We start from the raw sequence: 14,016 nt of genomic DNA on the forward strand, positions 1-14,016 counted from the left end.
CAAGCTAAATAAGGACTTAATCAAGTGTCAACATTTGAATTGATCCAGCATAAAGCCAAAAGAAAAACAGTAAAGATTGAATAAAAAAAAACTATGAACTGACTAACCCTAACATCAGGGTTAAAAGGCAGGGTTACATATAATTTCCTTAATCAAACTGTGATTATCTTTGCTTTTATTGCCAGACTTCCCAGACAGACTAGGAACCATCTCTGTGGTTCTTGTTGCAAAATGGGTCACCAGTTTTCATCGCGCAATTAATTCATGTGAAAGAATTTGAAGCTGCTACGCATCCAACAATAAGATATGCAAAATGAGTAACACAAACAATACTGCAGCAAACTGTGAAATAAAACAGATAAGAAACAAATGTTACACCACGAATATAGAAGAAAGTAATTAATAAAATGCACCTAAGCAAACAACAGTGATTGTAATCATGATTAAAACTTAAAAAGGGGGTGTACACAATTTTTTGCTGTAATAAAGTAAAATTAGTTCAACCCCTACATGTCGAAGAAGCTCTTTGATGTGAGACTGTGTGTGCTGTATGCATCTTTTGGCGAATCAGGAAGTGGCCTAATGCTTGTGCGCTGTTAGCATGCTAGGTGTTGCATTTCTGTAACAAACTCCGCTCTGGCTTCTGAAAGTTATGAAAAGTGCTTATAAACTAATTGTGGTGAATAATTAGGGGGCCAGGAATGTTTTAGGAAACGTTTAAGATGGTAAAAAAATGAAATAAAATCAGATGCAGTGCCTGTCATTACACGTGAGACCAGCTCAAAGTAGCCCATATCCCAGTTTAAGAATCTGTTTGTTTTGCTAACAAACTAATTTGTATCTTGACAATTCATTAATAACTAATCTAGATTATAACGGTACTAAAACTAAACTAGCACTAAACACAGAATTAGCTGTAAACCTGAATAAGCATAAGCCGTGAGCCTTCTGAGAGATAAGAATCATGGGTGTGAGTTTCGAGCTGCACCTGCCGCGGCTGAAATGGATCCGCTACAATGGAGACATGAGCAGGCAGCAGCTGGAGCAGAGGCCAGGCCCACTGACCTCCAGAAAACAGGGCTGAACCAGGACTAAAGCTGGACTGAACCAGGACTAAAACAGGGCTGAACCAGGACTAAAACAGGGCTGAACCAGGACTAAAGCTGGACTGAACCAGGACTAAAACAGGGCTGAACCAGGACTAAAACTGGACTGAACCAAGACTGAACAGGAAAAACAAGGACTAAAACAGGACCACAACTAAACCATGACAAAAGCAAGGATGAACCAGGACTGAACCAGGACTAGGATTGCAACAGGACTAACACTGACACAACTAAACCAGGGAAAATCCGCACTAAATGAGGAGTAAACCAGCCCAAACCAGGACAAAGCCTTGACAAGATCAGGCAGTAGCTGGAACAGAGGTCTAGCCCATTGACCTCAAAAAACAGGACTGAACCAGGACTGAACCAGGACTGAACCAGGACTGAACCAGGACTGAACCAGGACTGAACCAGGACTGAACCAGGACTGAACCAGGACTGAACCAGGACTGAACGAAGACCATAAATTCCTTCTCCTCTTCACATTCTCCCCACTCCTTCAAAAGGCCAAACAAGATCCACACCCAGCGGTCGCAGACGGGCCCTATCCAAAAGCTTAGTCCATTCCTGACTGTATTCAAAACCATACGAACCATACCTCACATTTCACACTGCAAACAAAGGCAATATGCAAATCTTTACCAACAATAGTCTATTTTGTATCAGAATATTATTTCTTCTTTATTTAACCCATTCACTGAACCCAAGATACATTTGTTTTGTCCCAGTACAGGTATATTGTGAAAGCAGCTCTACATTTATATCGTTCGCAAACCAGGAAGTAGGCCTACACTATTATTAGCATGCTAGTTGTTGATGATAGCAAAAAGGGATGAAAAGCACTTGTAAACTCATCGTGGTGAATAGTTAGGATGGCCTGAATTAATAAGATTAATAAGGAATAACTGGATCACTGCAAACTATTTAAAACAGAGTAGTTCTTTTTTTCTGCTTTTTTAAGATAGTAAAAATCTGGTAGAGCACATTTAAATCATTGAGAACCAGCTAAATATTAGACCACAGTTTGTGGCAAATTCAAATGTGCAATAAAATTAACATATGACCCAGCAAATGCTATATTAAAACAATCCATCTCACTAGCCTCCTCTCCCATCCGTCTCTTCCTTCACCACATGGACAAACTTAACAGACCCACACCCAGAATGCTCCCTCCACCCAAGCGCAAATGTGAGGCTGGTCCCACACCCAGCCAAGAGCTCACCCCACCCTGCAGTGCATGGATCCACCCAAATGTCTGAAAAGGTTTGCAGCAATTCAAAGAAATGTAGCAAGAACTGAAAAACCACAAAGTCTACTGTATTTTTCCAAACAACTCTGCACTTTTCTTTCTGATAATGCCAGAGCCATATGTGAAGTATCCATCTGTTAGCACAGTGTTACCAACAGGGAGCAACAGGCAAAGTGGTCTCTGCCTATTTGCAAAAAAAAAAAGAGTGTTTTCTTTTAGGGTTTCACAATTTATTGTAAGTATCAATATCGCAATATTAACTGATGACTTAGTGCTGGTTATAATATAATTCTTTATAAAAATAAAATTATTGAGCCAACGGGTATATTAAAACATCACAGTGGTGTTACAAAATTTGACAATAGTTCTGCAGTGTCTTCCAAACTTTCCCAGCTTTACTTATTGGAGTGAGATGTTAACAGACATCCCCTACATTTTAAATACAGACCCGCCATTAACAAACACCATTTCAAACTGCACTATTCAAAGTAGCGGCCTGTCTGCAACTGTGTATTTTACATTATGCAAATAAGACCCTCGTCTCCACACAGTGCCACACATTTGTCTCAGGCTGAACACTTTTAAGTTGCACTGAGAGAAATCCATTTGACCTTTTAACCTATTTGCATTTAGGGAAGAAATCCTGGATCTAACAAGTTCAGACAAGCCCCTCAAACCAACTAATAAAGACAACCTAACCTGCCAGACTACAAGAGTGAAATAGCTATTGTCTTGTTTATTGTAGTTTTCACCAGACTAATTAAAAGACACTGTCACTGATCTTTACCGGCTTGAAAACAGGAAAACCAGAACTGATTCATTTTAAACTGCACTGAGATTTGACTAAAAGTGCACCAACTACATTTTGAAAAATAGTCAGAAATGCATTGAAACATATAAACTTATCAATACCCTCAGAATAAATGAGTCATACTGAGTAAAAAACACTATAACAAGGATATATATTAATAATTAAGGTAATATTAATTTATTGCAGGTCAATGTATTTGGAAAGAGGTACTGAAAGCGTGAACTACATCAACAAAGTAATTTTATGACTTGTCACAAGTTAATAGACAATCTAATGTTGACAAAAGGCGTGGAGATTGCTGCTGTTAGTATAAATCAAACTCAGACACAACGGTTTAGATTAAAATAGGTAACTTACTTCAGACAGTAGAATGTACTTATGAGCACACTTTGGATTTGGAGACGACAGCAGAAAGGAACCTGCCCCTAGTCGCTCACACACCAGAACATGTATGAAGTATCTTGCTCAAGGATACACGACAATATGCACTGAGTGGAATCGAACTGCCAACCGGCATTAATATGAAAGGTAGTAGTAGTATAATTTCAGTCCATTCACTTGAACCCTAAACAAGTCATTTACAGAGATGTTTAAAGAGGGGGTATTTTTCTTCTAACACATATTTAGATCACCATGTTATATTTTATTCTTTTGAAAATGTTTAATAGGTTTCAGTTTAGTTTTTGGTGCCGAGTCCCCCTCTTTTTGCCCTCCGCGCTATGTCACACAATAAGGAAACTACTGCATATTGCATCAGGTTTGGAAGTTGTAGTGTCTTGTTTTGTATCATGCTTTTGCAAACTCACCCTTCATTTTCTATAAAATTTTGGTGGACTGCACTGACTCAAGGTATACAGCCCTAGTGCAAAACTCGAGCTCTTGTGCCCAAAACATGACATCATTAGCCCTCCCTCTCCCCTCCTCGTCTCAGTTACTTCAGCCCTACGCACGCCCAACGCCTCTCCATATCTTTGTACTCAGTTGGTGCTTCCTCCCTGTACTGAAGTGCTGTCGTTTTGTTGCATGATTCCCAAAAACAGATCACCATTGTGAGGAGCGCTTGAGACCGATTTAAACCCAGGGAGAGGTCCCTTCTGGCAGGTATTCAACTCTCCGCCTAGCCCTGTGGAGCGGGGGGCAGGGAGCTACTGGCACCAGCAAGGCGAAAGCCCCCCAAACCCGCTTTCAATCACACATTCCTCTGCACAATGTACTATAATGCCAAGAAAACTATAGAGAAAATGCTCTCACAATTTAAAGGTGCACTATGTAACTTTTCTGGAGGATAGCCACCTGCTTGTTCACATAGAGATGCTATTGGCTTTACCTAGAATGTTCCTAGTCATATCTCTGGGGAGATAACAGTATGAATGCATGTTATTCAAGGTTTTTGAGCAATGGAAATGCTAAATAAATGCTAGTTAGATCAGCTTAGTGCCATACTGTGGAACATTCCAGGCAAGGCAGTTGTCCATGGAGACAGGCTGATGGATAAACATCATACATGAAAGATTTAGTTTTGATTGAACAACCCCACTTGTATATGCAGTGCCTAAGGTAGTGACATCTCTAATAGTGCTACTAACAAGGCATTTTAAATCATAGTGAGGAACATTCCAGGCAAAGCTCTCTCTATGGAGAAAAGCAGGTGGCAGACATCCACCAGAAAAGGTACATAGTGCACCTTTTTAAATAGCAGCATATTATGTGCATCTGCAGAAACATGTTTCTGGATTGCATGTGATGAGGAGCTGGAAGAGAAACAGGAAGTGAAAGGTCAAAGGGAGGTGGTAACTATGGTGACAGGACTAGCTTGGCGCTCAAGCTAAAGCTGACCGTGACCTCTGAACCGTGATAGACAATAACATGATGTGACAACCTAAATTAACACAAACATTTAATTATCTGTCTCTACTGATAATTAATAAATATAAACAGAACAAAACAACCTCAAGAACTGAAAGAAAAAGTTCCCTCCATTACTTAAGAGAGCCTGAAAAGAGAGAGAGCCTAAAACTGAAAGCAAAAATGTACGTTTAATTTAATGACCAGTCAAATAAATAAACTTTAAAAATAGTAATAGTAAGAGCAGTAGCAGCAGCACTAGTATATGGTGGGAAACGTATCTCACAGGGGAGAAATGTAATTGTTAAGGCAACTTTTATTATAAGCCAGGGACCAAAAAATATGGATGCAATCACAAAAATGCTAGAAAGTTAACTATCTACTAGCTACAAACATTATAATGAAAATAGCCTATGCACTTGTAACTTGTAGCTGTATTGTAGCCATAGTTGGTGTAGTTCCAATAGTAGTTGCAGTAGTAGTAGCAGAAAGTGTTATAGCAGAATTAGCGGCAATAGTATTAATAGTAGTAGCAATGTTAACAGTATTAGTAGTAGTAATAGTAATAGTAGGATAGCAGCAGTAGTAAACAGCAAATGTAATCGAGATCTAGCAGGCTGTGAGACTAATGATCCAAACCTGAGATGTTTGGATATTTCTTTCCCAAAGGATTGGACTAAAAGAGCATTGACTTCCTGAAGACGTTATCTGCAGACAGGAAATGCCTCCACCCTTTTCACAGAGGCGCACCACCACACCCCCCACAGCCACACCCATCATCACCCGCCCTCCTCCCGCCCTCCTCCTGCCCTGCTCCAAGTCACAGCCACCCCCTCCCAGCGGGGTGGCTGACAGCAGGGGTGTGGCCACATCACACTCCTCACAGGATACAGGCAGGCCAGTTTAAAGCTGAAAGACATCGGGCCTGTTTAGCCGATATTTTATAGAGATTAGTTTGGGACCATTTGTTACACCAATGAGTGATGATGATTGGACCAAAAAAGTGGTGGAAAAAAAACCATTGCCCTCCCATGATATAGAAATTAATCTACTAATGAACAGCAATTACTACTAACACTACAACTGTGTCTATTGCTACGACCAGGAGTAATACTAAAAATAAGCATGATGAAAATCTAGCCAGTACTTAACTAGGTCTAAACTTGCAGTGAAGCAATGTCCCAATTAAAACTTTAAGACCCTTAACGGGATTAAAGCAAAGTAAACATTTGACTAAAATTAGTCAAACTAGAATTTAAAATGGTGGAAATCTTGGCTTACAATGAATCAAACAAGCTAATTATTTAGTCTGGAGTTAGTTTTTATTATGTTTAGTATGTTGAAGCTCAGTATAAAACAAACTTACAAACAAGAAAAAATTAAATTACTGAGAATGACTGATGTAATCGAAGTCTGTATAACGCAGTGTTGAGTTGTTTTACTGCTGAGAGGAGCAGAGCACATGGTTTGAAATGAGGCTAAGGCAAAGCACCACGCCCTGCCCCCACCCATCACCAACGCTGCCCCACTTCCCCCGAACCACAAAAGTAGAGCCTGCAGCCCCCAGCCCCATAGAGCCACACAATCACACTGACAACATCCAGTGAAGAGGAAGTCCAAGAGAGACATTTATAAATGGTTAATTAGTTTACAAGTACTATCATGGTTTGTAAATACAGCTGTTTAAAGGTAGTGCATGTAGGGTTTTTTTAAAATATATTTGATAAACATTACATAGACTGAACTACAGTAAACATGTTCAAATCAAGTATGGGTTAAACTGCTCTAAATTACTAGAATGTGATGCTGATATATTCATAATTGCGAAACACAAAATAGAATTTTTTTTAAATGTTTTGATCCTGAAGCCAATTTTCCCATTAAAAAGCAGAATGAGCTTGTAATTTTGGGTTGCCAGATCTAAATGACTAAAACCAGTTTGTAATAAACCCAAACGTGCTCTGATGATGCGTCCTGGGTATATTACAGCTTATAGCATCCGAGTTACAGTTCTGATTGTATTAATTTAATCTGCTTTAGTTGTCAATTTGCATCAACAGATCATAGTACTTTATGGCTACAGCGAGCAGAAGTATTAGCAGCGTTGCATCAAGACCAGCTGTGCACTAACTCCAGGCAGTTTTTAAAAATGTATGCTGTTGATTTTAGTTTAGACACATATTCATTTTGACCGGCAGCTAAACGCGGAGTAAATACCTTTGATGAATTAAGCAACGATTTAATTTAGGGACAGTTTATGGAAAGTCTATAAAAGCCTGAGAACAAGATGTGTTAGCACTTAGCATGGTTAGCATAAAAAGTATTGCGAACAAACGGCAACTTTATTTCAGTGTCCACAATGGTGCATGATCCTGCTGTCACCCACTGATTCTGCATTGATGTATGGGTCAAATGCACAATCAAGCATACTTTTTCACATTGTTGCTGACATTCTGTAAGCAAAAGGTCTTATAAAAAAATTTGATTAATGCTATTCAAAACATATGGAGGTTTAAAGTCTGCTTGTAGTCCTTTAGATTTGGGAGTGAATCCAGCATTTAATCGGCCTATTCCCATATAAATAGACATTTTCCTAGTACTGGTGTAGCCAGAGCCACTAATCATCTAATCGACACCAAGACATGTCTTTAGTCGACCAAGAATTTCTTTAGTCGACTACAGCACTAGTTTCAAGGTATTGCATAAACCAAATGTCATTTATAATTCAGCAGATCCCAAATACCATGTCTACCCTTAGCTGGCTCCACCTCATGTTCAGAACACAAGCCCACCTGAACAGACACGCAGGCGGGCGCGAGTACCTTTATGACTGTCATTACGTGCAAACTTTAGAGAGAGCACAGGATGGAGTGGAGCTCAAGGCGATGCAGCAGGATATATAGGAAAATAGGATGTAATTTAAAGGCACAAATTGGTACGCAAACATTCAAGTGCCTGCAGTGTAAGGTTATGCTATGGAATGATGCAAAGTTACCGCAATTCATTCTCTATTCTTTAGGTTGTTGTAGGTGGCCGGGGAAAGTACCTGCTACTTTGGGCATTGGAGATAATTTACTATCGAACTATTGCCACTTCTCAGCATTACAACTTTTACAAACAGCATATATTCAAATAAATAAATAAATAAACTTGAGAATAAACCGGGACTAGGCACAAATATATTGCAAAGCTATTGTAAATATTGCAGGTGACAGAGACTTCTCCTTTGTGTAAACACAGTTGGGATTGTTCACATTTCTCCCTTATCATCATGGAAGTTAAACTAGACTGAGCTTTAACCAATGGGCATAACAATCAGAGAGGTAAGGTAGTCAAGTGTCCTGCCCAGGGACACCAGTGCACCAGAGTAATTTGCTTTTAAACCAATGCAAGGATAGATTTTTTTGTACAAGTAAAACTGTTTTTCCTCAGTGGTTTCCAGGCTGGGGTATATCCCTGCTACTTTGGGCATAAGGCGGGGGATGATGAGGCTTCACATTCATTTACTATGGGCCTATTGTAACTTTATGTATTACAAATGTTCATATAGCTCTTTATAAATAGTCCGCTGTATGCACACATGATTTTAAGAACACGAAAGGCAAAAATATGGGCAAAAACTAAACTAAACATGTCACTATTCTGCTACTCATCAGTTAAGAAATAATAGAGTTGTCAAACCTGATGTTATAACGAGAAATCCAAAACATTAAGAGGCTGCAATGTATCAATTTCCATCCATCACTCAGCAGTCCTCCCACCAAATTAATCAACCAATGAGAAGACTACGACTTACCGTGCACTCCACTTCTTCGGGCTCAGGTTTGATCAGCATGTCTTCCTCCTCAATCTTCACTCGTGGTGCTGTCCCCTCCAAGTTCTCTGGAGTCTCCTCAACCTGCACCCTAGCCTCCACACCTTGTTCCCTAGTCTCCTTTCCTTGCTCCCTTGTCTCCTCCTCTCCTTCCAACCTCGTCGTCTCCTCTCCTTCTTTTTCTTGCTGCTCCTCCTCTTCCTCACGTTCCGTGGTTATGTCCTCCACTTCCTGGTTTGCTGATGTCACAGCCTGTTTGTCTGCTACTGTTTCCTGTGGTGGTTTTGTTGATTTATTATTGGCTCTCCTCTTCTGGCCCCGTCTCTGTAGAAACAAGAGAAAACCAGGATTAGAAAAAAGGATAAAAGAAGTACATTTCAACTGTAGTTCATTCAGTTTAATCCCCATCACTGATGGGGATACACATGGGGTAGGTCCACACAGATTTAGTTTGGTCCCCATGTAGCCCAGTACAGATATATTGTATTTAAGCAGATCTTGTCCACTGTGTGTTGTCTGCATCTAATTATAAAGTGTCTTATTGTCCAATAATCACGAAGTACACATTAGCATGCTAGCTGTCGTTGGCTTTACTGTGATGGCCAAACTCTGTTCTGCAAATTGTTTTAAAATTTCTCACATTTTTAAGTACGTAATAATGAGATATAGAGGATTTAATGCAAACTTTATACACCTTCAGTAACACAAGAAATCTGACTTAAACACAAAATACAAAAAAAAATCTTTCATTAGCAGATAATTTAGCATAAAAAGAAACACATGTGCTAGTGATAGGCCAAAATAAACGGCCAATATCTGACATATCAAACATTTGAAAGGTGTGTGATTGTGAAATGGTATAAGCAAAAGATTCCCAGGGTTTAAAATGGAGAAGTTTTAAAACATTCTTCCTCATCAGAAAAAAATATTTAGCCACTATACGCATATAAGGACTAAAAAAAAGCTCTAAAAATGTACATAAACACTGCTGTTACGGGCAGTGTGGACAAAGGCCACATTCAGCTGTTATCATGTCCTTTTATCCTTTCCAGCTGACAGATTTTATGATCAGAACAACATACCTCACTATGTACACTTCAAAGTTTAAATGATGTTCTTATATGTGTGTGAATAAATTAAACTGCACACCATACGTCCACATAAGAAAAAGTACAATTCATTTTAATGGTGCACTGTGTGACTTTACTGGTGGAGGGTCTACTATTGTGTACTTTATACTTCATTCATTTGAATTTAGATTGTTTTCCCAAATAATGTAATTCACATTGACTACATTTAGTCCATAGCCCTTTTTCACCACAGGCTTATGATAAAACTGGGTAGTCATGTTTTACTGTTATCTTTTCGCACTGAAGGGTTCAAATTAAGTTTTATGCAGACAGCCGTTTGGGCATAAACAAAATATCAACCTGTGCCGGAGATTTAAGCTTATATGCTTAAGCTTTAAGCTTATACGCTAAAAAGTACAAATATCGATATATTGAGAAATTAGTGTTGAACATCTTCTGGTAAAGAGAAGTGAAGTCATCATTATCAACCATGCCCAGATATGAATTAATAATCAAAATAAGTTCCAAGTTAGTCATGGGTTCAGTTTCAGTTTGTTGTTTCTTCATTAGCAAAAAGTTTGAGGTGTTTACAATCATTTACTCAAACAGGAAGTTAACCTTCAAGTTCACACCTTTCCTCTGCCCACTATACACCAAACTCTTCATATGGCTTTTTGTTCTTGTTCATTTAAAGCCAATATTTCACTGGAGTCACACACAGAAAGTGCAACTTAATTTTCTATTCTATTTTAATTAGATTTGTATAATAATAATTGTATAATTTAATTTAAAACTTGAGACTGAGATGACATTTACACACTTATAAACTTCCTGCCTGTTTTTTGGGGGGTGGGCCCTTGATCATGTGGCCAGTGACCACAGTACAAGTGTTCCTCTGACAACCTGCTGACCTGGCCCATTTAACTCTGAATGAGAACACTCTACACATTTACATATAGTAGTAGAAGTAGTGAAGTTTAAGTAAATATAGTTTTTTTTATATATTGAAACAAGGGTCATCTCAAAACATACCCAGAGGACAAGTTCAAAGAATTAACACACAAAATTAGTAGCACTTATGTAAAAAAAACAAACAAAAAAAACTTAATCTACATTTACTGACATTATGAAACTTCATGAACATTCTATGCTACTACTCCAACTATTACTGCTACTTCTGCTATTATATGTCAAATCGCTACTATGACCTGGTTAAGTTTGCTTTGTCAATGAATAAAGTGTGTCAAAACCCAAGGCTGCTACTCCATGTTTATCCACTAGGTTCTACAAACCCATCTCCAAAAACACAAACAGTTAATCCAGCTCTTTCCTGATTGGCTTCTTACCTTCGTCTCTCCCTCTCTCTCACTCTTCAAGCCTTCTGTGTTTTAAAAATCCACATTAAATCCTGTTTGGAGCGTCTGGTTTTGTTTTTCTTTGTTAAAAAACGTCACTCAAGCCCCATCCTTTGTCTTGTGCTGCTGCCTCTCTGCTCTCCAGCTCAAACTAAAGGGAGTGACCTGGTCTAGCACATTCCAGGGTGAGGTGTGGTCTCGGCCAATCAGAGTGGGTGTGGCTCTGTGCCCATCCCCCTCACAGCATGATCCTGTGAGGTCATGGGACAGTTGTAAATAATAAATAAACGGACATATAAAAAGGGCGGTATTAGTTTTTGTGTAGTTAGCTAACTCCTTCAAACATAACGCAGTGTCCACCAGCAACTTGAACACAACTGAAGAAGCGGCTTGGATGAGCAGAGAAATGTCACTCAAATAACTTTTTTATCCAGTTGACATAATTTAAGTTTTCTTTTCTTATAGAAGTAACAGAGTTAGTTCAAAATATATTATCCAAGTGGAAGTACAAATCAATGGATGAATCATGAAATTGCTTGAGTAAAAAAAGTATTTGAGGAAACTACTAGAAAGAATAATAGTAAAAGTAAAAGCTGTACCTGATTTTTACTGTCTTAAAAAAAACGTGAAAAACAGCATTCCGAGCATCTTACTTATTCACGATGAGTTTATAAGTTCTTTTCAGTTCAGAGGCCAATCATGGTAAGGCTACAACAGCTAGAATGCTAATCACGTACTTTCTGATCCTTGGACAATAAATGGTGTAGGCATCACACAGTGGACTTGAGCTGCTTATACAACAAGACACATTTTGCTCAAAGACATGGAGAAAAATGGGTTCAGATGCTTTAAGTGGAAGGACAAAATTGTAATGCACAAGCTCTGGTACTTTCAGTATGAATAACCACACAAATTTGAAAAAAAACTAAATCATATCTGAAGGAGCGGTGCAAGAAACACAAATGTTCAAATCAATTAATATTGTCAACATAAAGCTTTTGTCACTTGTAGACTTACTCACAGGGGGAAAGAGTACCACAAACTTCAATGTACGGTATTTGAAAACTACTCTAAGAAGTAGAACACAAAATAAACTTGAGTAAATTCAGCGCGAGTACTTCCCACCTCTGGCCGCAAGTTAGGGCACAAAAAGTAGCCTGGTTTTGTCAAGTAAAATAAAGGTGCGGTCAATTAAAATAAAAGCTGGCGTCAAAGCCCCTGCTGGTTCTAAACAATGGGGACTGCTCACCTTCCCCCGAGATACAGGGGACAGCCTGTGGAGGTAGAGGAAGTACACGACATTCAACAACAAAGGCACTGTAACAGAAAGGGGTAAAAGTTGAACATTTTCTTATTTGTCAACAATAAATCAAATGAACTAGTTACAAAAGATGTGAAACCCCCAAAAAACTACTTACACTGATACCAATGCTGATACTATTTCCACAATTTCTATCTTTAAACAGACTTTATTAGCAAAGTTGAAAAAAAGGTGTTTCTAATAACTCAAAAAAACTACAACTACCACTACTATCACAAAGAAACTTTACAATTCAACTTTTTACTTTTACATGTCCTTATTTTGCAGGGGAAATGTCTATAATATAAGTGAAAACAACCTGACTTCACAAAATAAATGATCTTATTTGAAACATTTCAAGTATTTCATTGTATTCTCTTTGTGCAGGTTGGTCCTTGGAGAAAACAGACCATATTTCCCAAACTCTCAGTCCCGTTTTTATTAAAGAGACAGGCCCAAATTGTCTTGTCTTGAGTGAAGTCACAGAGTACATCATATGAGTGTGTGTTTTTCAGGGAGGGGTTTGGCTGTGGACTGCCAGGAATGAACTGGACCCTCCCAAAAACGGAGAGCTTTCAAGTTCAGGTTTAATGACGATGGGCTGAAATGTTATGGGAAAGGTCATGTAAATCTATGGTCGCCAAGCTTTTTTTTCTTGTAAGGGCCTGGTCTAAACATTTTCAGAAAAATAATGTACTAACACAGCCTTTTAGAGACAGCACACGACCAGAATTCAATCTGGGATAAACCAGAACTAAACCAGGTCTAGAATTACTCCAAGTACCATATTGATAGGCTGTTTATTGTTGCCATTTTAACCTCCTAGCTTCAGGTTTCTTGAATAAATGACAATAAAAGCAGCTTATCGAGTTAGCCACACTGGTGCAACGCCTCCTGTATTAGTCCAGCATTAAACAAAGACTAAACCAGGCACACATATATTGTAAAGCTGTTATAAAGTTATGGAGGAAACAAAGACTTCTCCTGTCAGTAAACACAGCTGGGATTGTTCAAATTTCTTATCTAAGAAGCTAGACCAAACCTAAGCAACAATGGGCCTAACATTCAGAGAGGTACGGTAGTCAAAGTGTCTTGCTTGTGGACACACAGGTGCTCTGGGGGAATAATTGTTACATATAGTTTTAAACCAGTGAAATATTAGATTTTTTAATTCATCCATTCACATTTTGGCCCAGTGGTTTCCTGGCCAGCACAGAGTCGTGTTACACAGTAGTTAGAAGCGCTTCATTAATAAGTCAGGGACACAGCTCACCAAGACACTATTGTACAGCATAAATACTAGTGTTACCATGATACTAAAACTCTAAACAAACTCGGTACTAGGGATAAACATTAAAACTTTATACCAATTTTTAAAAACAAAAATGGTAGTTTATCTAATACAATGTGGTCCTTTTAGTAGTTATGATATAGATCAAGATCATAGACTGAATAAAGAAGTGGAC

At 38.6% G+C, this 14,016-nt stretch overlaps 1 protein-coding gene across 1 annotated transcript in view; it reads right to left on the bottom strand.

Moving 5' to 3' along the window:
* klf8 (Kruppel-like factor 8) overlaps positions 1-14,016 on the bottom strand; it is a 38,414-nt gene that overhangs the window by 14,972 nt on the left and 9,426 nt on the right. Inside the window, exon 2 of the mRNA XM_033978394.2 lies at positions 8,808-9,149. Coding sequence (XP_033834285.2) covers positions 8,808-9,149 — 342 coding nt within the window. The remainder of the gene's footprint in view (positions 1-8,807; positions 9,150-14,016) is intronic.

This window comes from Periophthalmus magnuspinnatus, chromosome 14 (assembly GCF_009829125.3).
Source record: "Periophthalmus magnuspinnatus isolate fPerMag1 chromosome 14, fPerMag1.2.pri, whole genome shotgun sequence".
Taxonomy (NCBI): Eukaryota; Metazoa; Chordata; class Actinopteri; order Gobiiformes; family Gobiidae; genus Periophthalmus; species Periophthalmus magnuspinnatus.